Genomic DNA, 27,635 nt, shown 5'->3' with positions numbered 1-27,635 from the left:
GGGCCCGGCCCGCTGACAACTTACAGAGGCTCCTGGTGCTTGCCGGTCTTGCAGGGACAGTGTCTGTAAATGGCTTTGGTCAACAGGATGATCAGGGACACCAGGAGGCCCAGAAACAATATGGAGCCCAAAGTGATGACAAAAGGCACATACCACGCCGATGGAGAATAAACGTTCTTCCTCAGGATCTGGTAGATGACCCTGGGCTTGAAGGACAGAGAGGAGAGAGTGGTGGAGGCAATTCTGACATCATTACTCCCTCGTGTTGATGTTTATTCCGCTCTTTGTTCTTGCTCTGTAAATTGGACGTCCTGTGCTCATAGTTCTTGCTATCACAACCCATCACCTTATTTATAGTCTTTCGAACTATCTATCAGATTCGAACCCAGAAAATTCAGGGAGCTGAACAACTCTAGGCCTAACTTCATCCTCTTTCTTCCCTTTTCCCAAAGCTAAAAATTCCATGAGCTTTTTTCCCTGCCAGATCACGGCACAACCCAGGGACTAGTATAGCCGTTGTCTCTCACTGGGAAGGCAGGAGCCGTGGAAGTTGTTTTTGTGACACTTTGTAGGCTTTTCTGTGTTCACACACTACAAGCCGCACTGCCGGATGAGTGGGCTGATAACAGTGAAACCTCAAGTTCAGCATCTCTTCCTAGAACGGGAGACAGATAGCAGACAAGTAATGGAGATTCCAGCACTGGAGATGTCACAACTGGGTCATGTTGTAAGGCCCAGAAATGTGGCAGTTCCTCACTCAGGGGAGCCTACTGGCTTCTACCACCATGGAAAGCCTTCGAGGTTGCCTTATGCCTCCACTCACTGGTGTAACATTGACTCTAGTGCACGGGAGATGAACATTAACCAGCTCTTCATAAGAGTCTGAGAAGCAGAGTCTGACCACCTTCCATAGGTAGCTTTCTAAGCTTCTGATAACTCTTCCTCTGGCGTACTGCAAGTTCAGGGCTGCCAACCAAAGGCACAGCTTTCACCAGGAGCAGGAGGGAAGCAAACAAAAGAGTCAGCACAAATATAAGCCATTCCTCCATAGAGCAGGGGGAGATAACCCTGTTGTCAGATTCCAGACTCTCCCTTCCTTGGCCACACATTCTATTACGGCACCTGCTTATTCTTGCCCTACCGTTGAAGACATCCGTAGCTAGTTTATTAACAAGCATACTTGTTTGTAATCTGTCTCCCCTTCCAGGTAAGTGGCTCTCAAACTTCAGCACACATCAGAATCCCCTGGACGCCTTATTAAAAACACAGATGGCTGGGCCCCACACCCAGAGTTTCTGCTCTAGTAGGGCTGGGGATGTAGCTGGCATTCCAGCATCTTTCCGTGGAGGTCATGGTGATGGTCACGGATGGTGGAGGTATAACTTTAAGATTCTGGAGTGGGCCTGAGAATCTGCATTTCTATCCAATCTCCAGGTGATGCTGATGCTGCTGCTCTGGGGACCACCCTTTGAGAACTACTGACCTATCCTATAAGTTCCGTGAAAGCAGAGATCATTTTGGGCTTGTTCACCAAAGTGATTGACATAATATAGGTATAAATCAATGTCTGTAGATTGAATGAATGAATTTTGGCGGGGTAGAGATGGGGAGTAGGGTGAAGTTTGCCACATGGTGTCTCTTCAAAAGAACTGGAGAAGCACACCTGGCATCTCCCTGCTTTCATGGACATTGACTCTCATTGGCTCTTAAGAGCAAGCAGAGAAGAGGTTGGGAAGGTAGCAACTGGCCACACGCCCATGAAAATTGGCTCCTGTGCCACGGGCACCATAGGTGGTCACTCCCTGGTCTATCACAAGTCCCTACATCAGTGCCCACCCTTATTTACCAGAAGAGGAAGTTAATGGTTCTACAAGTGCAAGGTCTCCCCGAGATCTTTACCTACCACCCAGTGATTCCAATCCAGCCCATGGTTGCCATTCCTGGCACCATCCTAATACCTCAACTCTTTTCAGTCCATCCCACATTTCTCCTGGGTCAAAGGGCTGCATCGATGTTCATCACAAGGATGTAAGTGGGGAGGCCATGTCCCAAAGCCCTTACCTTGCGAGTTGTGGTGACAGTCGTGGTTGGGTGAGGAACGACACTAATACTCAGTGTCACAGTGCCTGTTTCAACAAGAGCCTCAGCTGTCCTCCTGCCGGACAGCAAGTTGTCATCAGTTATGTACACCAGCAGTTTGTAGTCCCAGATCTTATCAAGCCCACCAGCGTAGTCAAAGCGGGTCGCGAGGAGCAGGCGTGTAACATTGGAGCCAGCGTTGGGAGAGAACGTGAAATGACTGTTGATGTTGCCTAAATGTGATTTGACATGAGGATTTTGGGCAAAGGAAGAAAAGAGGGTGAGAAATAAAGGTTTAGGAGAAAACTGCATTCAGCCTTTTCTGCAAACGTCCAGGCCGCAGGAATAGACTGTCTTATGCACCAGGGCTACGCTATCGGCCTTAACTGAGCCAGAGATTTCATTAGTACAAAGAAACTCTTGCTCACAACCAGCATGGCTGCAATGAGGATGAGAGTAGAAAAGGACAACAGCACACGGGTCCCAGGAGAATGGCCGCCATCTTGCTGAGCATCTGGCAGAGAGAATTAATAATCCGGGTGCAGCCTCTCTAGCCAATCCTCATCACCCGGCATTTATTTGGTAACAACATGAAACTCACACTCAGACCAATGAGTGGGCAGCAAGAGGATAGAGCAGGCCACGTCCCTAGCTATAGGCCAAGTTCATTCCATGCCTTTCGTGGAAGCTGGCTGGTCAGACTGACGTGGATCAAGGCTGCCCCAGGGAGAGAAGCCCAGGGCATCCTGGCCTACACGCCGATCTATATGACCCAATACATATCTAAAGTTATACAACCACACAATAACCAGACCCCATCTGCACTGAAACCATTTAATAACTTTTTACATCATCTTTTCTTTGTCTAGTAAAAATAAGTCACGCACCCATGCCTCATGAATTTAGCCCTAACCCTCAACACATTGCAGCAGCTCTTCACTGCCCACGGGTCCTGTCCCATGCCTGCAGCTCTTCACTGCCCATGGGTCCTGTCCCCATGCTGCAGCCCTTCACTGCCCATGGGTCCTGTCCCCATGCCTGCAGCCCTTCACTGCCCATGGGTCCTGTCCCCATGCCTGCAGCCCTTCACTGCCCATGGGTCCTGTCCCCATGCCTGCAGCCCTTCACTGCCCACGGGTCCTGTCCCCATGCCTGCAGCTCTTCACTGCCCACGGGTCCTGTCCCCATGCCTGCAGCTCTTACTGCCCATGGGTCCTGTCCCCATGCTGCAGCCCTTCACTGCCCACGGGTCCTGTCCCCATGCCTGCAGCTCTTACTGCCCATGGGTCCTGTCCCCATGCTGCAGCCCTTCACTGCCCATGGGTCCTGTCCCCATGCCTGCAGCTCTTACTGCCCATGGGTCCTGTCCCATGCCTGTAGCTCTTCCTGCCTATGGGTCCTGTCCCCATGCTGCAGCTCTTCCTGCCTATGGGTCCTGTCCCCATGCTATTCCATACAATTCTTTGAATAAAAGAGCACTACTGCCAGACCTTGAGAGTCCAAGAAATCTTTCTTTCGACTTCTCGGCTCACCGAGCCCGCATCAGCACTGATAACAGACACGCCTTGGTCCCCCCAAAAGGAGGGTGCCTCCTGGCTTTGCAGGGAGCACAGTCCCAGATCCCCTCGAACCCATTCCCCATTCTCCCCCCAAGTCTGTTGGCCTCAAGACTCAGAGCTTAGGGAGCCCAGGGCAGAGAGGCTGCCCACCCTAGAGGCCCCGGCTCCTTCCTCCAGTGGCTCCAGACTCATTACCGACTGAAACCAGGAAATGGAGCAGGAGATGGTGCAATTTGTCCTCCCTTAGCAGCGACGCGCTTCACAGAGGCCTGAGGGTTCTCGGTATGGATTATTTCCATCTTCGCAACTGCAGTCTCGAGGCCCTCTCTGCCCCTGGGGTTTGTGCCACGGCGGCTCGAGAGGCTGGCTTCCTACCGTTCGAGTTCCTGCTCTGCCAGGGCCCAGCAGGCGGCCAAGATGGATTTTCACCCTTCCGTGTGGAATTGCTCTGCTTGCTTGGGTTTAGATCTCTGGCCTCAGCACTTCATTAGAGGAGCTATTTTGGTCTAATTTCCATCGAGGGTGCTCTTTTTTTTTTTTGTTTCCCACAATGGTATATTTTTAGAGAGAGAAAATGAATGGAGCAGAAGAGAATTCCTGAGGACACAGTTCAAAATGCACTTAATCTATTTAATCTATTATTATCCAGAGAGAGGCCCGGGAGTCCCCGCCCCCACTACAAGCTTTCAGGAAAAGAGGTGGTTGAGCTGTTGGACTAAAAATAATTTTTTAACTACACTAACATGATTCATGAATTATATGACAGTCTGGGAGTTTCGGGGGAGTCACCATCAATGGGACTCACCCTTCCCTGGGCCTTTGGGTGGCCTTGTATGGAGTCTGGGAGGGGGTGGGTGAGGAGAAGGGAAGACAAGAGGACTGGGAGACACGGACTGTTAGACTCCCCATCCGGGCTCTCCTCTTGCAAGGTACCCCCACCCAGACACTGCACCCCCAGCACAGACCCACCCCGTCCTCCCTAACAGCCGCACCAAGAACCGGGCCAGCACCGTCGACACCCAGTCCACACCTGCGCCAATGGAATATCGAAAAGACCAGGGACTGGAATCGAGGTCAGTACACATCAGCTTGAAATTCTGAATATTTGTGCCAACTTTCAGATCCACTGGGACAGCCAGGAAATAAGAGTTTGGGGTACAAATTGGCTTTTCATCATTTTCTTCAAGGATGTTCACAGTAACCTAGGGCAGCGAGAAGGAGGCCAGCGTTACAAGCTGAAACTCACCGAGCCCCCACTGAGCACCAGGCGCTGGGCTGTGCGCTTCCTGTGGACGGGCTCATTTAAGCTCACCTGAGACAGAGAACATGAATGCTCCCACTTCACAGATGGGGAAGCTGAGGCCTGGAGACATTAGGTAATTGACCTAAGGCTGTTCAGCCCATGAGTGGCACAGCTGGGATTTCAGCTCAGGTCCATCCCACTCCAAGTCCTATGCTATCAACTTCTGCACTGTGTGTGTGTGTGTGGGTGTGTATCACATGCGTATGTGTTCATGCACCCCCAAACACCTGCACCTTGATGCATGGGCTCGTCCCCAGATGCTGCTGAGTTGTTTCTCCAGTAATGATTACAGATTTATGGTGACCCCCTGTACTTCCTTGCTTGCTGTCCTTGTGAATGAGAAGTTCCATCTTTAACTTTGGAACATAGAGCAATGGTTCCCTACTTTGCCTCTGCTTTCTCGGGCCCACTGCAGACCTAATGAATTGGACTCTCTGGAGGGTGGGGCCCACACGTTTTTCTTATGCTCCCAGCTGATCCTGATATGCAGCCACAGTTGAGAACCACTGGGATGGGAGATGACCTGGCTACGCCAGGATTTCATCAGCGACCTGGGCCGTCAGCACTGTACAAAGCTGGCGGCGCTAACCTGCCACAAGCGGGGGCAGCTTCTTCTCTTTCGTCATGTCTTTTATGCCTGGAGAATTGGAACACGGACAAGGACGCCTGCCAGCACCAAATCATAGAACGGCAGCCCTAAAAGGGACCTGTGTGGTCGTCACCCTTTTTAAAAGCTTATGAATTTGAGTTGTATTCATTCCACCTTTGAAATTTGGGCATTTCAGCTATTTCTGAGCCCAGGAATAAATTGAAATGTCCACTCTAGTTAGCTCCCAAAGTGGAGTCCATTCGTTTTTCTGAAAAACCCAGCCTAACAAACACTACAATGATCTCCAGCTCTGCACGTCTTTTCCTCAGCTAGCAACGCCGAGCGTCCACTTCATTAAAAACATCGTCCCATTAATTCAAAGTCAGTCATCAGAGGGACGGGACTATTCAAGTGTTGGGTTATCAGGTGACTCTCCATTTAAGGGAGAGAGAAATTGGGACACAAAGGTGGGCATTGCTCTGACCCGCTTGGAAAATTGGGATCACAGTTGAGAAATGAACTTCGTTTCCTGACTCTGAACATTGTCTCTATCACACAGGGCTGCCTGCCGCCAGCTGAGTCCTTTTGCCTTATGCTTTGTCACTTTCCTAATGGGAAAGACCAAGACGTAGTTCTGTCTTTGTGGCCATCATATTGCCCTTAGATTATTCTAACCACTGACGGCACAGACCTGTTCAAACCTTGCTACTCAAAGCGCGGCTGTGGACCAGCTGCGTGAGCACAGGTTGAAACGCAGGTTCTCGGGCCCGACTCAGACCTGCTGAGTCAGAAGTGCATTTAACCAGATTCTCAGAATCAAAGGGCGAGAAGCCGTAGCCATGTCATTTCAAGATCTACCCCATCCGGGGTGATGGAGGTGGGCTAGGAACATGGCAAAATGGCTTTTACGGGGGCAATGCAGAGCTGGGAAACTATGCCCCACTTCTGGCAGGGTGTATCTCGCCGTCAGCCCACCGCACATGCCAAGGGAGATGGACAGGGCGGCAGGAGGAAGCGTGTCCCCCACAGTGGCAATATTCCACCTCTGGCCCTCAGTCTCAGCCTCCTCGCAGTCACCCACAAAGTTGGGCCTACAGATGTCAATCTTTTTTTCCTGGGCACCACAATGTGTGGCCCATTGTGCTGTCCTGGACACCACCGGTCATTTCCTGTCACATCTGCAGGATGTGGCCTAAGGTCCCTTGTTGCTACGGCCACACCTGGAGGGTACCAGAGAGACCCTAAGTCAGCCCGTCGGTCAGGCTCATGTGAATGCCCCAGACAGCCCCACTCACGGTGACTGAGCTCGTGTCCTCGCCATTGGTGGCCTGGATTCTGAGAATATAGATGGGGATTGTTTCGTGGTCCACTTTCGTCACCAGCTGGAGTTCTCCCGTTTGGGGATTAATCCAAAACACATTTGGGTACTGTCTGCTGGCCCCTCCGGAGGAGATAGAGTACACGACGCTGCGCGAGGGGAGGTCTCCATCAGTCGCTTGCACCTGTCCAACGCGGGTTCTAGCTGCAAGAATCAAGTACCCGAGATTAGTCCTGTTTGGGGGGCCACAGGGAGGACCCAGAGCAGACATTCTCACTGCCATGCGCAGAAAGACTTCTGGAGGCCTCTTTGCTGTTCAGATTCTGTACGTTTTATACTTCAATTCTATTAAATTCAAAATGTGCTAATGAGCACCCCTTAGGTAACTGATCCATGCAGGACCGTGAGACGTAAGACAATTCCCGTCTTTATATAGACACCAAGCACACCAGTTACTATGCGATCATGAGCACCACTGCAAAGAACGTCCTCACGCAGACATCTCTTTGCACGATTGTCTAAAAGTCTTTCGTGTTTTTCACATTTTCGATAATGAGCAGGAACTGCTCTTATAAACAAGATGAACAGAAAACAATTTTTTTTATTGAAGCCATAATAGTTTATAATGTTGTGAAATCTCACTTGTACATTGTTATTTGTCCGTCGCCATATGGATTCAACAATCTTTTAAGGGGTTTGGTAACTGATGGTTACAGGGTATAGATTTTTAAGCGCTGTTCCATTTTGTTTATTTTACAAATCCTGTGGGTGGGGCTGTGGGGTTCTGGTCTGCTTGTTTTTACAAGTTCTTCCTCATCGATTACACTCCTCCAGGGCAGGAACCTTCTCTTATTCGACCATGTGGCCCCAGCACTAAGCTCTTGACCCAAAGTCAGTGATTAATAACTGTAGTAAGGGGGCCTGCCTGGTGGTGCAGCAGTTAAGTTTGCACTTTCCGCATCAGCAACACAGCGTTCGCTGGTTCGGATCCTGGGTGCAGACCTATGCACTGCTTGTCAAGCCATGCTATGGCAGGCATCCCATAGATAAAGTAGAGGAAGATGGGCACAGACGTCAGCACAGGGCCAGTCTTCCTCAGCAAAAAAAGAGGAGGATTGGCAGCAGATGTTAGCTTAGGGCTAATCTTCCTCAAAAAAATAAAGTAAATGTAAGCTCTGTGAATTCAGACAAAGCCTATTCCTGTTGCATTTGTTGTTTACTGGGTAAGACACAAGGAATAAAAGCATTTCCTTTGGACCCGCTTTTTGTACTTTGTTTAAGGCTTAATGTCAGGAAATGCAGACCGGCATAAAGAGAGGGAATAAAATGGGGAGGGGATCATTTTAGAGGGAGGGTTTGGGGTTGGTTTGTTTAATAGAGAAGAAGTATCCACTGGTGGCATCTGATGATGCTAGAAGTAACAGGACCACTTTCCCACCGAGAGAGAGGGGGAAGCCATGGCTGGAAGTGAGGGGAGGAGTCTGTCCCCTAACGGGGGAGGAGCCTGCCAAGATCAAGGTGACATAAAGGGTGAAAGAGTGGCTCCAGGGAATCCTGTTAAGGGAGAGAGATAATGTCTTTATTTTGTTTTTAAATGAAGGAAATGTAGAAATGGGAAAACTTTTCCCTATTGTTAAATCTCAGTTCTCTGAATGAGCTGGATATAAACCACCGTGGAGACCAAGGGAAAACTTAGGCCACCAAAGGGAGGAGGCCGAGGGGGATCGGCCCACGGACAAGGAAGCAATCAGGGGCAGTTTAATCAGCTGCTTTCAAAATCTCCATTTCACCTGAAGGGCCCCTCAGCAGTGAAGACAATTTAAAGGGAGATAAGAGAGGCGATAAACAGGACTCAGCTGTGAACCGCTGTGCACAGCCCCGCCTCGGGCTTCTGGAAGGGAGATGGAGAGGTCCATCTAGCACTGGGGTCTGTGTCTCGTCTGTTACTTACCTGGTCTTAATTCTGACACGTTAAATACGTAGGACAGCCTATCAAAGACAAGAGGAAACTCATTTTCCGGGCTGGTTAGGATATAAATGTAGATGTTATCTAAAAATGGAAATAGAAAAAAAAGTAAGTCACAACATTCTATTCTCATTCATTCATCTTTTTTCCATAGTTTTAAAGCATCTTCTGTGAGCCAGGCTCTGTGCAAAATATCGGAGACCCAAGATGACTAAGACCTGGTGGTTCCCGCCTTCGGGATGCTTACAGTAGTTGCCTTTGGATGAACACATGTAGAAGTCACTACAGAAGCCGGAGGAAGTGCAAGCTGAGCCTTGTAAGGATAGAGCTAGACAAATCGGGCAAGGGGGGAATGGGGGCGCAGTCTAGGCACCTGCAAGGACGCCAAGGTCTAAAACTGCATGATTCACTCAGGAAAACCGCAAGCTGTTTGCCTAGTTGGAATAAAGGGGGCTTAGAGGCAAGCAATGGGCGCTGAAGCTAGACAGTTAGGTAGGGGTAGATGATGAAAATCATTGTGTGCCAAGTCAAAGAGTTTGACCTTGAACTTGACAGCTACGGGGAGACACCCAAGGGCTTTAAGCAAGGAAGTAATATGACGGCATTTATACTTCCTGAAAATCACCGTCAGAAACGTGGAGGATGCGTTGGAAAGGGGCAAGACTAAAGGTAGGCAGAAAGACCCTTCCAAGACTCTTGGTGGTGTACTTCAGCTGAGAAAGGGGAGGCGCTGCAAGAGAGCAGTGCTAGTGGGATGGGGGGAGGCAGCAGATCCCAGAGATTTGAGGAGGTGACACAGAAGAGAGGCCTTGGAGACTGGTTAAATGCGCTCGGTGAAGGGCAGGAGGAGGCTGGGCTGATTCCCAAGGGTCTGGGTTTTTTGAAGTCTCCTTTTGAATGCAAACACCTAGTCCAACACTGAGTATTGCCTGGCACAGTTTAGTCATTGCTACTCAGGGAAGATGCTTCACGAAATAAATCAAAATGATACTTGCTTTTGTAGTAAGGAGGGGCAACATCCTGCACCTGGGTTATCACTGAGTACTGATTGCCGGCTGCCAGGTTACTCGGATTTTCATAATCTAGATCACCAACCAACTGGGTTCAAACAAAGAGATCGGATTACACAGCACGAACGATCCTTTTCATTAAACTGACAAAGACATTTTCATACACTGTTATCGGACATGTAAATTGCAAAACCTTCTGGAAAGCATTTTGCCCACAGGAGGAACTTTAAAAAGTTACATCCATACCTTCGCTGACTGCTAGAGAATTTATTCGAAAGAATTTATCAGGAGAGAGAATCTATGTCTAAAGATGTCCATGGAACACTATTGCCCAACATCATAGGCTTAAGACTTTAGATTAGTGGAAGAGAAGCATGACATAGAATCCCATATGCAGGGATATTCCCATCATTTAAAATACTTATGCATATATGTACAGAATATACATAGAATCTATGCATAGAGAGGCTGGCCCCGTGGCGCAGCGGTTAAGTGCGCATGTTCTGCTTTGGCGGCCTGGAGTTCACCGGTTCGGATCCCAGGTGCGGACATGGCACCGCTTGTCAAGCCGTGCTGTGGCAGACATCCCACATATAAAGTAGAGGAAGATGGGCACACATGTTAGCTCAGGGCCAGTCTTCCTCAGCAAAAAGAGGAGGATTGGCAGCAGACGTTAGTTCAGGGCTAATCTTCCTCAAAAAACAAACAAACAAAAAATCTATACATAGAGAGGAAGACAAGAAGGAAATACATCAAAATGTTAATAGAGGTTATCACTGAATGGTAATGCTTTTCTGTGTTTTCTACAGGGAACATGTATTAATTTCCTAAACAGACCAAAATAGAAATTACTTTTCAGATGACACTATGAATAAAATTGGTAAGACTTTCTTGGGCATTGAAGACGGGCTTGGGTGGGGAGGCGGAGGGAGTGGAGAGGTTGCCTAGTGAGCTGCTTGCTGTCCTCCCTGAGGCTTTATCTCTGATGCAGACCACCCCTCTCCAAGACCCCCTTCCTGCTCTGCCCTTCCATTTTTCTCTCCTCCTTCCCCACCACCCTCCAGCGGGAACCCTGTGGGTAAAGGTCTCGCACAGCTCCTTGAGACCCGACCATCCTTCTTCCTGCTTTTGCCCCTGTGGGTGGGCTGGGGAACGGGGCTACCCGCACAGCCTCATTTTCTCAGGCTCCTCTGGGCCTCCAGGGGTTCGACACTGCTGAATTCAGCGAGACACACTCAGCCCAGGCCCTGCTCTCTCTCACCTCGCACCTCCCTGGGCCTGGAACGAGCACTCAAATTAACAGAAGGGCTGGAGCCCAGAGGGCACTAACGTGACTGCAGAGGCAGCTACACAGGCATGCAAACTGCCAGCTCTGCAAGAAAGACTCGGGTCCTTAGCACCCCAGGCAATACCAGGCAAAACAAACGAACTGGGGTCAAATAAAGAGCCACCAGGAACAAGAGAGCCGCTTGGAAGCCTGTCACTTACAGTCGCTCAGAGAGGGAGTTACCTTGGAAACTTCTCTTTGTGGGGCCGCAAAAGCACTCGGCCTGTTAGCCCAGCTTCCCCCATGCCCTTTCAACGATGCAATGACCGTTCACTGACCACAATTTTCCCAGAGCCAGCTGGATCCTGTGAAAACCTGCCGCTGCTCCCCATTCCAGACGGCGCCGTGAAGTTGAATTGGTTGTTCGGTGCTTCGCTGTCAGCATCAAAGCAGAATTTGTTCAGGTCCAGAAGCAGCGTCCCCCTGGCTGCTCTTTCAGACACCATAACGCTGGCGGAAAGACAAGATTCAATGTTTTCCACAACAAATGGCGATGGAGTGTTCCTTCTAACACGGGCCCTGGGCTAGACCGCGCTGCTTTACTTTCCATTCAGAGCGAGTCCGTGGTCCTGGCAGTGCCCACCGACCTGGTGCCCCTGCTCTGCCCTTGCCTCCTTTCAGACTATTCTTAACACAGCAGCCAAAGGGATCCTGTTGCAGTGTTGTCAGACCACATCGCGTCTCTGTTCCTGAACGCCAAGTGGCTCCTCATTTCACGCAAAGTCCTAACTTTGATCTACGGGACCCTCTGCGATGCACGGCAGCCCCCCACCCTTACCTGTCTGCACTCATCTCCTGCTGACTCTTGTTCACTCCACTCCTGCCACTCTGGCCTCCTGGTGCTCCCTGAACACCCCCCAGGCCTGGCCTCAGGGCCATTCCACCTTCCGTGCAAGGCTCTTCCCACAAATATTCACATCGCTTGCTCTTTCACTTTCTTTAGTCTCTAATCAAATGTCACCTTCTCAGGAGGCCACCCTGGAGACCCTATCTAAAATGTCAATGACCCCCCCACCCCCGCTGGACGCGCCCTCTCCTGTCCCCCCTTTGTTTTTAATTCTTAGCACTTACCATTTTCCAATATACTATGTAGTTTACTTATTTATCCTGTTGATCACCTATTTCCCCCTAGAATGGAAGCTCCCTGAGGACAGGGACCTTTGCTTTGTTCTTGGCAGGCTTAGTAAATATTTGCTGAGTGACCGCATAGTAGCTTCTGAGAGCAGCACAGTAGTGAAGAAGAATAGAAGAGAAATAGAAATTCTGCCCCTGCCCGCAGGAGTTCATAGTCCGGTTGGGGGAAAGCCCTGTACCCCTGTGCTCGCACCCCCCGTGCTCTGAAGATTGGGAACTCCTCGACTTCTGTTCTAATGGCTTTGATGTCATAGAAGCGTCTCCTGACACCTTGGTATCACTCAATCAATAGAGGTCTATTAAGAGTCGAATAATCTCAGCTGACACCAGGGTCTAGGCAAATTGCACAAATGAGTAAAACTGCCCCAAACTCAGAGCCCTCCAGTCAGGCCCAGCTTAGCGTGGGACCCTGAGGAAGAGCCATTAACACCACTAGGCCTGTGTTCACTGAGGACTTTACTGGGTCTCCAGGTTTCAGCTTGTCCATCTATAAAATGGACATAAATCATGTCAGTTAACTTTTGTTACAAAACAAACCAGCCCAAAACTTAGTGGCTGAAAACGACAGGCATTTATTATTTCTTACAAGAACAAGGGTTATCCATCTGTTCTTTTTGTCCTAGTCCGGCTTGGCTGGTCTCCCAAAAGTAGAAAAGAAGGCAAGTCCCAGGGCACACACACATATCAGGCCGCCGCAGTGCCATGTTTGTGAATGTTCCAGTGGCCAAAGCAATGGACATGGTCAAGTCCACATTCAAGGAGTAGAACAAGCAATGTCTCTTTTGATGGGAAGAGTGGCAACATCACGGCACAAAGGGGCATGGGTACCAGCAGGGAGGCATCTGCGGCTGTGTTTTGGGTTTTCTGTTTCGTTTTGTTTTGCTACTTACCTCAATCATGTTTTATCTTGGACAGAATTTCTGACAAAAATATACTGTGGCTGCCATGAGAATGTCCCCGGAAGACCTTCAACCATGAGAACATAACTGACCACAGACCCCAGCAGCTGTGCTCTGAAATCCATCGCTGTGTTTGCAGTGAGGCCATGCACCAATGCCTGGGCGTGACAGATACTAAGGCCCACTCATTCCTGTCCTGTGACAGCTCACTGGTTCCAGGACTCCCCGGTGCCCTAGCCAAACCTTCCGAAGACTAGAACATTTCCACCCGCCCTCCCTCCCTCTCTCCTTCACTCAGGTTGGACTTGCATCGGGGTCTGATGCCTCTCCCAGCCTTGTCTAGCCCTCTCCCCATTTTCTCCCACAGGCATTTCCGCTAATAACAAGCCTTGCACATTTAACGCTGTGGTGGCATCTTGTTCTCTGAGCACCCAGACTGACATGCGTTAAGGTCTTTAATCCTCTGTACTGTCACCTCTCTCTGAGACCAAGTTATGCTTCCTCGACATCATCCCTTAACAGCAGCGATGGTGGGCTCTGGGCTCAGCGAACACGGAACAGTGTGACAGCAAGGACGGTCTTAGACTTCTGAGGATAACTGGGTTTGCTTCCTGGAAGCAGTTTTTCTGACAGGTGTAGCTGAATCTCCACGATACCCCCTTGGCAAAAACTGCCTCTGTGAGTCGGCAGGACTGGAGCCTGAGCATTTCCACTCCTGTCTTGATTGCACAATGACACGGTTTTATTCATAAGTGCTTAGAATAGATACCATTTATTAGACACCAACTATATGCTGTATCAGATGGAGCACTTTAAAAACACTCTCTCTAATTATCTCGTTTCCAAGAGGTTTGTATTCTTGTCCCCATTTTACAGGTGAAGAAAGAGTAGTGCAGAGTGGTTTCAAGACCTGTGCAAGAAAGTGGATCCACCCAGGCACGAGTCTCTACTGTCTGTGTTCCAGTCGCTGTAAATTCCATGCATGAATCTCCAGGCCCACAGACGGTTCGGGGAATCTGAGCCTTGATTCCAACTCTGCCAAAGCCAGAAGGCTGGTCATCCGGAGAATCCAGAGTCCTGAAGCCAGTCACTTCAGGCACCCCACAGGAGGCCTGCACACAGGCCCCCCAGGACTGCCGGCCTGTTCTATTCATTCTTCCCTGACACAGTATTTTTTCTGAAACCTGTGACTCGGGAAACCCCGCCCCCTCATTCATCCCTCCCAGGCTCGGAAGGGAGGCAGGCTGCCCAGCCCGGCTCCCGCCCCGGCGAGGGTTCTGAATCTCTGAATCTGCGACCTTGCCCGCCTCGGGCTCACATCGGCCTGCTCCGCGCTTTCAGGCGAGCGCCTGACGCTTTACAGGCAGCACGGGGCTGTCACGGCGCCTTTGATGCCTCCATCCGGCCCGGGCTCATTCATCCGCAGCCTGGGAAAGCCGCAGGGGCCGTTTCCATCTCCGGCCGGCCTGAGAGCCTGCGCGACCCAGGCGCCCACGGAGGCAGCTGGGGGCCGGCCTGCAGCCACCTGTCTCCTCCCACCCACCGGGGCTGCCCCTCCCACCCTCTCCTACCTGCTCTGCCAAACTCCCCCCAGAGCCCTGAAGACGGAAGAAATCCTCAGGGACCAGTGTTGTGGAGACGGGGCAGCCCCCATGGTGTTGCTGGGCTCGCGTGCTTCCGCTCCGGCGTAGTGGGGATGGGGAAGCTGGGAGGATGGGAGGATGGCGGGTGACACGGGGTCAGGGTCCCCAGCCCCTGGAGTATGCAAATGAGGCTGGGACTTTGGCGAGGAGACTTCCACTTCCGAGACTGCCCAGGAAGGAGCCCTGTGCTGCCCCTCCTCACGTCTTGGCTTTCACAGGATGGCTGCGGGTTACTCTCCCTGGAAAAGCCCCCAGGAGGGACTTGACAGTTGTTTAGAGCCAACTTTAGTAATAAATACAATTAGTCCAGTTGCTGGCTGGCCTTGACCTTCAGGGCTCGTTTGGAGAGATTACCAAGAGCGGGCCTCTGCATGGGCTTGCCTGGGTGGTGTAGGATATTCAAAATGTGATTTACCAGCTGACATGGAATGCAGCCTGCAGACTGTCATCCCCCACGTCAGGGCCTCTGGGCTGCAGGAAGCCACAGTGTGCACTCAACAGAAATGCACCAAGGGGAGAAAATGGACAAGGAAGGCTGGGGACAGCTCAGTCCTCTTGTCACTGATACCCAAAATTCTTACTCCTCAACCCCATCCCCTGCCTCTCAGGGCACGGGAACAGAAGAAGAGCAGAAGGGTCTCAGAGGCAGGACCTGAGGAGAAGAATACCCCAGGATGCTCTGGGGCCACACAAGAGCACAGCATAGGTTTAGATTTTCAAAGAAAGGAGAAGTGTGACTCTGCATGTCACCTCTACTCCATCTCCAGGGCCCAGACTCCTCTTAACAGAGGTGGGTTCCATCTACACAGGTAATGGTGTGGAAGTCACACTCCTGACTACCCACCATGGTGACCATCCCCACCCATCAACAGACTCTGAGGTTAGGGGTGGGACAGGAACCTATCACACGGTCAAGGCTATTGTTGACTCCATTGGGGTCTCAACAGGGCGCAGATGGCAAATTAGGGTAATTCTAGGAGGGTTTGCTAAGGGACTATACGAAGGCGCACACAGGGCGTATGGACATCTCAAGGGCGGGTGCGGTATCTCAGGGCTAGCGAGACTGGAGCTCCCTTTCCACCTCTGGGCCTGGAGGAGTCAGAGAGGGAGCCTTTCCTGAAGCCAGAGCCCGGGGACAGAGAGCAGTGTGTGCAGAGGGCTGCCTTATGGGAACGGAGTCCCTCAGGAGGCGGAGGGACTTATCCTGCCACAGGGAGGGAGCCGGGGGATAAATACCCTGACCTCACGCTCCCCCTCATTCCACGGCTTCCCATTAGCCAGCCCGAAGCTGCAGGGCAAGGGAGCCAGTCCATGTCCACACAGGTCAGCCTCCTGGGGCACAGAGCGGGGTGTGGGAGGCTGGAGACTGGACCTGGAAGGGCAAGTGGGGTGTGTCCAGAGCAAGGTTTAACTGTTTTAATATCAGACCCAAGGCCATACTGGTTCTGACCAGTATGCTGGGCGTGCCAACTGGGAACAGGGGGAGACATTCATAAGCATAATAAAGGAATTTGTACTTCTATTGCTCTTGCAAAGATTGTAGGGTCTTTTGTCCTTTGGGTGGCCATACTATGTATTAGGTCTGTTTTCAAAGTCACCTGGAGCTTAAAAAGTGAGCTTGCAAAACCAGTCAAAGATAAACTGAGAAAGAGACTCTCTGCGAGGGGACATCTGAAAGTGAGGGCTGCTCTGGGCTCCAGCCTTGTCCCAGATGCAGGGCACTCCCTCAGCAAGGGGCTGCACAGGTGCCCTCCCCGCCCCTAGGGGGAGCCACCTTCAGACCCCCGGGAAACTGGAACCTCAATATTAGGAAACGCAGAGGTGAGGCCAGCCCGGGAATACCTAATCTTGTGCCATTAAACAAAACAGTTAGTAGAAAGACAGTACTGTTTTCAAAAAGGCATATTAACCCAGAATCCCAAGGGAATTGACTTTAAAATAACCGCGAAGAGCTGATGAGACCAAGAACAGGTCAAAATATACAAAAGAACTTGATTCTCACCCGTGTCTGCGTTTTTTCCCTTCCCATTGTCTTCTGTTTATGTGCATTTAAGTTGCATAAGGTGAATTAGATGCTTTGTTTTGTTTTAAGCAAATACTTGGTTTGATTTATTCGTCTTACCGATGGTGTGTTTCTCCGGGAGCTCCTAGGTACTACCCCGAAGTCTCAAGCAGCTATTATCACGGCTAACTCACCGTATCGTCTTGCCACCGGTGGCAATAAATAAAGAAAAGTTACAGTCCAGAGAGGGTCTTACAAGCCCCGGTGGTACTTTTCACCATCAGAGATGAACATGTTATAGAAGAGAGCAAAATAGGAATATTTTTCAACAGAGTAAGACAGCAGAGAAAGGAGACAACGAAGAGGAGAGAAAATGAACGAGAGGAAAGAAAAAAGGATAACGAGTGGAAAACCTATCAACTAAATCAGACAGTTCAAATCCACTTATTCTGGTGAGCCATGACCCAAATGCCCATCATTCTTCAGTTCCTGCTGACAATATATCCGAGAAGCCAAAGGGTCGAGGGCCACCAATGAGGGGACCTGCCCAGCCCATGTCTCAGCATGTGAATACCTGAAGGTGAACTTGGTACATGCAGCAGGGGTGTCATTAATGTCTTCCACAACGAAGGTTATCTGCATGCGACTCTCCTGGCCCCCCGAGGGTCTGTCCTTCACCAGAACTTCCAGAGAAATGGCTGGATTTTGTCTTAATTCACCTGCATCTCGGTCTAGCCTGTGCACCACTTGGATGGTGCCAGTCACTGAGAAGGCAAAGGTTAGAACATGATACTTTGAAGAGAAATGAAGAGTAAAGGAAGATGGAGACTTGGAGTAACTTGGAAAAGAACATTCTGGTATGGGGACTGGCTTACAAAGAGAATACCTTCTATACAAATACATTAAAAAAAAAACTCATGTAAGGGGCGGCCCCATGGCATAGTGGTTAAGTTTGGCGTGCTCTGATTTGGTGGCCCAGCTTCACGGGTTTTGATCCTCGGTGCAGACCTACACCCCCTTGTCAGCCATGCTGTGGTGGCATCCCACGTATAAAGTGGAGGAAGATTGGCATGGATGTTAGCCCAGGGCCAGTCTTCCTCAGCAAAACACACACACACACACACACAACTCACGGAAGTTCCTATCTTCGACATCGATTGGGGTGTCTGGCCTGACCCTTCTAGAATTTTTGACCTGAGACTTCAGGGTTGGGCCCCTGGCAGCAGTCCTTGCCCATGAGCTGCCCTATGTTGAGAACTGTGTCAACCATGCTGACCGGACCGGTAGACATCTGACTCCAGCTTGACCCACTGGGTGTTCTTACTGGAGAATTTGTAACTGAGAAACACAGGTCAGGTTAATAGTGGAGCTGCAGATAAGAAGCCAGATCTCCAGCTGCCGAGGTGGATGGGGCAGCCCTGGTTCCCACCCTTCCTGTGCCCCAAACTCCCGCTGTTTCTCATGAAATATCCAGTATCCTGTTGATGGGTATCTCCACCTTTTTTTTTTTTTTCCTTGCTTAGGCTTGCCTTAGTGCCTGTTACTTGCAAACAAAGAGTCTTAATAAATATGTTCCAAAAACCCACCGTATTTGTTAAAAGTTCAGTTTGCAACACCAGAGTGAACAGAACTCTAAGCCACTATTGTCCCTCCATACATTGTCAGCTGAGTGAGGTCCTGGACGACAGGACACAGGAAGCTTTCAAAGGGAGAGCACCATCCTGCCCTTGCCCGCCTGTCCTGGGAACAAGTAGCCTTCGCCCTAAAGCCAATGGGGCAAAGAACACCTTGTCTTTCTGGGATTGTCGATGCTGGCCTCCACAAAATCATTATGTATAACCAAGTCCTTTTTGGTGATGTGACACGGGACTCACGAGGTGGTACCGTCTAGGAGTGGTCAAGAGAGCCGGTGCTGGAGAAGAGCACCTTCGGTTTGCACCTCTGCTTTACAACCCACGAGCTGCGCGACCTTGGGCAAGTCACTGAACCTGCCCGGGTTCTCTCTCCGCCTGTTTCCTCATCCAGGAAAGGTGGATTGTGATGGTTCCTTGGGTTGCTGTGCTGAGCGCCTCCGATGGAAGGCGTGGATCACTCCCCACGGTGCCCGGTCTGTACTAAGACCCCAATAAAAGACGGCTCTTCTAGGAGGGAGAAACTCTCCTCCTCTGCACCGAGATGCTTAGATGGGGAAATCCTCCAGCAACCCAGCAGATCCATGTGGATCAACGCAGTGCAACGCAGGAACCACTAGCCGCATGTGGCTATTTAGCACTTGAAATGTGGCAAGTCCAAATTGAGATGCGCGGTGAGTACAGAATGCACGACAAACTTCAAAGACTTGGTCCAAAGAACTAATGTAAATATCTCATCAATAGCTGTAAGATATTGATTACATGTTAAAATGATAATATTTTGGATATGTTGGGTTAAATAAAATGCCTTATAATGTAAATATCTCATCAATAGCTGTAAAATATTGATTGCATGTTAAAATGATAATATTTTGGATATGTCGGGTTAAATAAAATGCCTTATTAAAGTTAATTTCACTTGTTTCTCTTTACTTTTTAAAAATGTCGCCACTGGAGACCATAATATTACATATGTGGCTTCTACTCGTCTTCTTTTGGAAAGTGCTGGTCTGGACTGTCTCTTCTGAAGACTTCAGGGTACCCTCAGGGTAGTGAACACATCCATCCTTAGACACGTACCTGCCTCAAAGGCGAAGGATGATACAGCTGTGACACGGGGCCCTGTTCAGTTTCCCCAGCCCCATGCTGGCTGGTTTTTTCTTTTTTCTTTTTTTTTGGTGAGGAAGACTGGCCCTGAACTAACATCTGTGCAAGTCTTCCTCCATTTTGTATGTGGGACCACCACAGCATGGCTTGATGAATGGTGTGTAGGTCCATGCCTGGGATCTGAACCCATGAACTCCAGGCTGCCAAAACAGAGTGTAGGAACTTAACCACTATGCCACCTGGCTGTCTCCCATAACAGCTGCTTCTAACACATCTATTACCCTGGAAATTTATGATATTCTAGACAGAAAGGCATGCCCCAGACCAGAGACAGATAAGATATTTGTAAAACAATCCAAATGGCTGAATTAAAGGATGCACATGAGGATGTGTGTGCGTGTGACTTACACTGATCGATCATGAAATAGCGGTTCACGGTGGTGAGGCTGTAGAAGAGGAAGTTGGTAAAACCTTTGTCGTCAGGGTCCTCAGCGGTGATATTGGCCACGATGGTCCCTAGACCCAGCTCCTCGGGAATCACGTACACTCGCGTTGGGCTGGAACAGAAATACAGCAGACACAGCCAGTTTTCAGGGGCACGGGAGGGTGGAGTCTGGGAGGTGAGTATTTTGGTGAGGGCTAAATATAGCGCTGAGCTGTTGAAGCTGCATCAACACGCTTGGAGGGAGAACTCAGCAGCTGGAAGGAGGGGCGACGGGCTTCTGTGTCGCCAAAGATCACATTCCCGTGGATGCGAAGAAAATGCCACACTGTTATTGCAACAATTTACGTCTCTGACTCCCCGCACACCTGATGCCACCTCAGATCAGCCTGGGCATTTACATCTTTTAAAATAAGGATAGTTGGCCTGTCTAGCCACCTTCTCTCCTTCTCCCAATTCTTGTGCAAAAATTACCTGAATTATTTCAAAACTCCATCTGGACAGGATGTCCAGAACTACGGGTTCCTGACTCTTATCCCGTGGCTGCCACCAAAAGCTGAATAAACTATAAACTCTCTACTCTAGCGCCTCTGCTCACTTCTTATTTCTTCCTTGTCTTCTTGTCTTTTTTTTTTTTTTTTTGGCCTGAGGAGGCAGAGTTTACACATAGAACGTGCACTCCTCTCCGAGTTGCATTCATCCTGTCGGCTCTCGGGGCAGAGAAATGATGCCCCCGGGAGAAGCCGAGGTCAGCGCACCTCCCTCCAGGGACGACTCTTTACAGGATAACCTGGCATCGCCAACGTAGCCTCCACTCAGACCTCCACGGCCTTCGGAAAAGGTCGCAACAAGACAGACGGGTTCCAAGTTTCAACTACACATCTGGGGGAAATCGAGTACTTTGAATGGACCCAGGGAGGCTTGTGGTTTGAAATAACTCTGCAGGAAGTCCTTTGCCGAGGGAAAACCATTTCACAGTCAGCTCTGGTTTACCAGATTCCTAAGTCTGGATTTTCCCACGTGGAATCTTCCTTAAGAGGGGAACTAGCTCTCAGATCTAAATGACTGCGTCCATCTCGTGAGCTCAGAACGTTTCTGCAGCTCTGTCTCGTCATCCCTGGAGGGCCAGACGGAGGAGAAGGGAGAGGGAACCTCGGCTAGAGTCAGAGGCAGCCAAGAAAGGCTAGAACCAGGCTCCTCGCTGTCCCTGGGCCTGCTGCCCTCGTTCTTGAGGGACGTCCTGTAGGCACACTCCATTGCTGGGGGACAGAAGCCTCGTTCAGGTCAAAAGTCCACCCCTGTGCTCTGGGCCTCTCCCCGCCCCGTGTCCCGCTGAAGCTGCCCATGATTCCATTTACTTACCCGACACACCCACTTCTCAGGGAATCTGTGCTACTGCCCACTGATGAGTCCAGGAGCAGACAATGTGCGGTAAGGCCAAGGAGGAGGGGTGGCCGAAGCCAAAACCAGAGCCAGAGGAGAGAGGGAGGCGGCCCCAGGCCCTAAGGCGAGACTAAGCCCGTCTGTTCACACTGTGAGAGCCCCTGTTTCTATCATGTTATATTTCTTCTTTGGTTGCTCTGAGCAGGTTCCGTTAATGTCCAACAGAGAGCTCACTAAGATGCCCAGGCTGCCTCCACAGCCTTGCCCTGCTACTCCAAGCCTGGTCTCTGCATTTTTTTTTTTTCTTGAGGAAGATTGGCCTTGAGCTAACATCTGTTGCCAATCTTCCTCCTTTCTTCTCCTTTTTTTTTTTCTTCCCAAAGCTCCGGTACATAGTTGTATATTCTAGTTGTAGGTCCTTCTAGTTCTTCTATGTGGGATGCCACCACAGCATGGCTTGATGAGCAGTGTGTACGTCTGCACCCAGCATCCAAACGAGCGAACCCTGGGCTGCCAAAGCGGAGCATGCAAACTAACCACTCAGCCACAGGGCCGACCCCATCCCTGCATTTCCAACAGGCTCTCTGGGGATGCTGGGTCTGAATGCAGATGTCAGACCCACTCAGACCACTGACTCCGGATCTGCGGTTTCAGAAGATGCCCAGCGGATTTGAAAGCACTTTAAGGTTTGAGACGGACTGTCATAAGGAATCCCCAGAGGTGACAACCACAGCTCCCAGCCTCTCCTAGGACAGACAGAGGACACCTCGGGGGAAAATCCCCTTCCTCCCACCCTCCCTTCTTGCTTGTAAGACACTGCTTCTCAGCTGGGAGTGGTCCTGTTAGCTGTCACAACTAGGGGAGGGGGCTGCTGTTGGCATCTAGAGGGTGGGGACCAGGGATGCTGCTAAACATCCTACAATGCACAGGACACCCCCAGCACAAGGATGTAGCCAGCTCAAAATGTCAGTAGTGCCACCCTCTAAGACCTCCTGTTCTGCAGGCTCATCTAGGCCACGCTGGGAGCTCTAGGAAAGCGGGTCCCCGTGACAGGGACTGATCAGGCTATTGGTGAAGGCACAGCTCCTCAGCCAAGGAGGAAAGCTTGGCTGACCTGACGTCGAGCCTGGCAGAAGATAAAATCCTTGGTTTATTTGGTTTGGGGATCCAAGACCCAAGTATGTGTAAAATAGCACATAACATAAAGGTGTTACCCTAGGCCCACAGTTCAGATCTATTCAAGCGCAGGGAAGCAGGGGGAGGGGGGGGGCCCTGCAGCCACCAGACAGGGTGAAGCTCTGATATGAGTCCATTCCCACACCCTCCTCCTGCATAAATGGGGTCAGGGCTCCAGGGCACCATGAAAGCCCTCGAAGGGAGCGCCTAGTTTGAAACTGAGCAAACTCCAACAAATCATGGATGGCTGAGGGACGAGGGGGCCTCACTGAGCAGCCTGGGCAACGTCAGGGCTGCCGTCCTGCCCCACACCCTTCCTGGGCACAGGTTCTCGCAGACCCATCCCTACTAACATCCATGGAACACTGTTGAAACAAAGTCAATGGGGTTTTTTAAAAATGGTTAGACGGTCACATAGGTCATGCTCTCTGTCTGGGATGCTGCCTAACAGGTTCATCTCTCAAACCAAAAATGAAAACCAGAGTCCCAGACTGATCCCAGGGGGCCCCGACCGCCGGCCAAGGTCATGTCCTCTTTCAACTTAGGCCAATTGCTGTATTTTGGAAGATGTCGTCCAAACCAGGTGGTCCACAAGCTCTGCCCCTTGGGAGAACTTATGATTTTCCCCTTTGCAACCCCATTAACCTGCTTTCCCACCTCACAGCCTGCAGAACGCACCTGCTCCGGCCCCACGGCCATCACCTCCCTCTCCTGGTTACTGATGAACCTGCAGTGCTGTGTGGACCAATACTGGAGTCCAAATCCAGGCTGGGATCTCACGATCATTTATAAACTGCCTGTCCTGTGCTCCTGGAGGAGCCCATCAGCAGAAACGCACTGCGCCATCCTTCTGAGCTTAACCTGGCAACTGGCGTTGATGGGCAGCCTTACGTGGGAGTGTATCTGCTGCTGTTCCCTCCACATCGAAACCCAGCGCCTGGGCTGTAGACTGCGTGAATATCCAGAAGTCTCACGATTGTGCTGTGTTTTGCTAAGCGGCACCAGCTTAGCCTGTGAGCAGTGGCCTGAAAACCTCCCAGTCTCAGAGTACTTTTGCAAGCGTTCCACGTAGTTCTGGGGCCCAGTGGCTTTTTGATGGCGGAGTCTCCTGAGCTGAATGTATTCACAACCATTAATGCAGGTAACCCCCAGGCAGGAGATTTTGCCAGTTTCCGCATGGCTGGCTCCTGAGCCCGCCTCAGGGATCGGGGCAGGCAGAGTGTCGGTTGCAGGGTCGTGTGCCAGCTCAGAACCCCGTCTTCCCCTCCTACATCCAATCGGGAGGGGGAGGATGGGAAGATGGAAGTCCAGAGGCCCAGAGAAAGGATGTTGACGATCTCAAGCCTCTGATCTCCTCCAGGCCAGGGCAAAGGGCCTCCTGTGTTGTGTAAAGTGTGTCTGAGGAGGCCGCCCGGCCCTACATGCCCTCAGGCCTACCTGGTAAAGCGCGGGGGCTCGTCATTGATGTTCACGATGGTCACACGGAGCACAGTGGAGGCCCGCAGCCCTTGGCTGTCCCTCACTTCCACGACGAGATGGTAGCTGTCAGGGAAACACCCCACATGAGGGAGTCAAGCTCTGCTGACGCTACCTCAAAGTGGGGTGAGAAAAAATGGGGTGGGAAGAGGGAGCAAAGAGACTGTCCCCTTTCTGGCAACCCTCATCCATGTTCTCCTGCAGAGTCGGACCTGCTGTCTCCACCCTTCCTTCCCCGTCTCTGAAAACTCTGCCTCTGTTCCCCCTCCTGTAGTTACTGTCCATGGCCACCACCTCAGGAGCTGCTCACGCCCCGGGTGTACACTCTGGCTCTGTCGTGCCCCCCCGATGTCCCTGCAGAGTGCATCCCACACCCCCGCAAGGAAACCGAGGCTCCCATGGATTGAGGAACCAGCCCTGGTTCTGACAACCGGTGCCGAGTCGAGCCAACGCTGAGCTGAGCCCAGGGCCTGTGTGTTTTGCTCCTCAAACCTGGCCTCTCTCCCCTTTCCTCAGAGGCCTGCCCCCTCCTCCTAATGGGAAAGAAGCTGCTGCTTTCCTCTTAGCAGAGGCTCTGAGGGCTGCCTCTCCGAGCCAGAAGGGCGGCTGTGGCGGCCCCCAGGCGCCTTGGGAGCCCTCCCCGACGCCCTCCTCCTCGTCACCTGGAGATGGAGATGTGGGATGGAGAAGGAGCCTTCCAGATGGCTGCTCTATTCCCTTTACCTCTGGGGCTCACCCCTCGGAACTTAGCACGCAGGCAGCCTCCCCAGCTGCCCTCGGGCTGCCCTGTGCCCACTCCTTGACCCGCAGAAAAATGGTACTTCAAACAAGGTCGTTGCAAAGGCCACCTGCTGTGTCCTGCTTCAAAGTCAAATTCTGTTGTGGAGAAGAGGGTCCCGTTAGCAGACAGCCCGAAGCTCTTTGAGGGAGAGGTCAGGAAATACTAGAAAACAAGAGGGAAAAAGGAAGTAACTAAATGCACCTCTGTACCTTCCCCCAGGAGATGAGTTTATTCAGTTCCTTTTTTATATTCTTGGCCTGTGGGATATTCTTGATGCATCAGGATGAGGCCCAAATGGGTAGTTCTCAGGTTTAATGGTCCTTGAATTGAGAAACTTCTGGACCTGTTGGTCTGAGCCTCTCACCCTGCTTGGCTATACCCCACGAAGCTGGTCATGGGATGCTGCTTCCATTACAGAACGCATATAAAGGCCCCCTCTAGGCTTTCCGCTTCTTGGTGCAGTGTCCTTGTCCCTGTCACTGTTTCTCATTTCTGCTTCCCGGGACAACTCCTGGCTTTGATTCTATGTCTCGGCTTTAACCAACACTGTTTAAACACGGCTGGCATGTATTAGGTCCTAGGACGATGCTAACGTAAATAAGACGTGGTCTCTACCCTTAAAAGAACTTGAGATATAGTAGGGTGCAAAAATGTTCACAAGCACCACTCACTGAAGCGGTGGAAGGGAAAAGAGGAGAGATAAGAATGAGAGAGAACAAAACTCGGCGGGGCCTAGAGTCCGTGTTGGAAGCTGGGTTGAGGAAATATAGAAGGATTGGTTTTAAATCTGGTCTCAGATTTGTGGCCACTGGTCAAGTCTTCCCACGTCTTGGGGAGTTGAGAGTCTCCATCCACCTTGGCTCCCAGTGCCCAGCCCAGCTCTCTCGATGACCCCCTGCCCAGCACCACTTGCTCTACCAGGAGCCCAGGCGTATTTGCACGGCCCACTACGGGCCAGCATGTAGGAGCACCACCCTGTGCCCTCCATGGGTGCTCATCAAGATTGCTTCCTTTCTCCCACGATGCAGTCAACGAAGCAGGGAAGAACCAGGATCAGAAGAGCTGAGTCCAAGCTGTAGTCCTCACCAGGGGATCCCCGAAGGACAAGCCCCTTCCTTGCCTGTAATTTAGGGATGGTACCACCACCTGCTTGTCTGTGTTATTGTGAGGATTAAACCAGAATCCGCACTGTGAGATGTAAAGGGCCACAGCAACATTCAAGGCTTACGTGTTTAAATCCACTTGTTCCAGAGGGTTTTCAGGTTAGAAGGTTTCACTATTTCCTACTAGGATGAAGGACGGTCTATCCCGAAAGCCTTAGATCTCTGCATCAGATAGTCAGTGGAGGTTTTGCATCAGAGCCACAGCCCCTGAAGTCTAGAATCAAAGGACACGCCAGCCAAGGTTTCCAACCATTTGCTACGTTGTGATCGCAGCAGAGGTCCCCAGAGGAGAAGACAGAATGCACAGAAAATGGATTAAAGGTCTCCTTTGGGGCCAATATAAGGTTTTAAACCATTTTTTAAAGTTTATTATTCAATGACATTTTTCTACTTGTAATGAACATATTTTCTTACACAAAAATTGGGAAAGACAGAAGCATTTTTTAAACCTGATTATTAGTCACCTGTACAATCTCATCATTTTCATGAATAGCCTTCCGTTCTTCTCTATGCAAAATATACACATCAAAGAAATCGAGATGATGTTCTAATCAAAATTATAATATCCTGATCTTTTCATGTATAGCTTGGGCATTTCCCAATATTCTTAAATCTGACTTTATAGTCTAGTTGGTTAATGATGGCAATGGCATTCGACTGTAGGGGTCATTTTACTAAGTCTTTCTTGCTGGTCACCTAGGTGGTTCCTACCCATGTTGAAGAGGACACATTTAGGTAATGCCAAGGAGCGCCCTGCTCGCAGCCCTTCAAATTGCGTAAGTACCTTGACAGCAATCAAAGGCATCGTGTTTCAATCTCAGCCTCTCAGCACCTCCCCAGCTCACTGCCCGGGCAGCAATTGCTCAGGCCTGCAGCTGCCTGCACACGGAGCAGTTGTGTTCCCTGAGCGGAGCCCTGCTCACAGAGCATCCTCACACATCCATAGACAGAGGCCCAGGCTGGCTGCGATGGAACACCAGGCTTCATACACCCCTGGGGGGCGTTTCCTATGTGCACCTGCATCCAGATGCCTTTCCCCCTGTGTTTTGAAATGCTCTAGGAGATAGACCCCAGATCTGGTTGGTCCCAAACAGTGGAGGGTCTTGGGATACAGAGATGACAGACAGACCCTGTTCTCCAAAAGCTTACGGTCGACTGAGGGAACACACAGAGAAGATGTGGGAGAGGTGCTCCGAGAAGGATGGATATAGGATACGGTGGGGACCGAGAAGGAGGACTGTTAGACCCGTCTGGAATAGGAGTCATGAACTGGGACAGCAGCATTAAGGGTGGTGGCTCTGGAGCTGGACTGCTGAATCGGAACCCTGGTTCTACCAGTTTCCAGCTGTGAGCCACTGTGCAACAAAGAGTGATAGCAACAGTGCACGCCCCACGGGGCGATCACGTGACCTTCTAGAACAGCGCCCGACACATGGTGAGCCCTCGATCCGCGTTAACTACTACTGTCTGCTTAGAATGTAAGATCCAGGAAGGAAAGGGCTTCATTTTACCCACTGCTCTATCCCTAATGCCTGACACCTAATCGATGCTCGCTCAATATTTGGTTAATGTTAAATATTGGGGTTTTCTTCTTGCCTATTTCCCATCTGAGACCAGCGTCCCCACGTTAGAGAATCTTAAAACCAA

The 27,635-nt window shown here is 50.7% G+C and overlaps 1 protein-coding gene across 7 annotated transcripts in view; it reads right to left on the bottom strand.

Annotated features, from left to right (window-relative positions):
* The window catches only part of CDHR3 (cadherin related family member 3), a 57,251-nt gene that overhangs the window by 7,534 nt on the left and 22,082 nt on the right, over nt 1–27,635 (bottom strand). For 4 of the 7 annotated variants that reach the window (XM_046668848.1, XM_046668849.1, XM_046668853.1 and 1 more), the window contains exons 5-15: nt 24,893–24,987; nt 24,006–24,110; nt 19,976–20,124; nt 17,404–17,593; nt 11,430–11,601; nt 9,810–9,912; nt 8,800–8,898; nt 6,826–7,052; nt 4,669–4,840; nt 2,062–2,312; nt 25–206 (exon numbers count right to left, since the gene is read on the bottom strand). In XM_046668848.1, the coding sequence (XP_046524804.1) occupies nt 25–206; nt 2,062–2,312; nt 4,669–4,840; nt 6,826–7,052; nt 8,800–8,898; nt 9,810–9,912; nt 11,430–11,601; nt 17,404–17,593; nt 19,976–20,124; nt 24,006–24,110; nt 24,893–24,987 (1,745 nt within the window). The remainder of the gene's footprint in view (nt 1–24; nt 207–2,061; nt 2,313–4,668; nt 4,841–6,825; nt 7,053–8,799; nt 8,899–9,809; nt 9,913–11,429; nt 11,602–17,403; nt 17,594–19,975; nt 20,125–24,005; nt 24,111–24,892; nt 24,988–27,635) is intronic. The other 3 variants (XM_046668851.1, XM_046668852.1, XR_006889655.1) reach the window with 2 other exon arrangements.

This window comes from Equus quagga, chromosome 8 (assembly GCF_021613505.1).
Source record: "Equus quagga isolate Etosha38 chromosome 8, UCLA_HA_Equagga_1.0, whole genome shotgun sequence".
Classification (NCBI taxonomy): Eukaryota; Metazoa; Chordata; class Mammalia; order Perissodactyla; family Equidae; genus Equus; species Equus quagga.
Note: the sequence above shows the minus strand (reverse complement) of the source record. Positions and strands in the feature narration are given on the sequence as shown.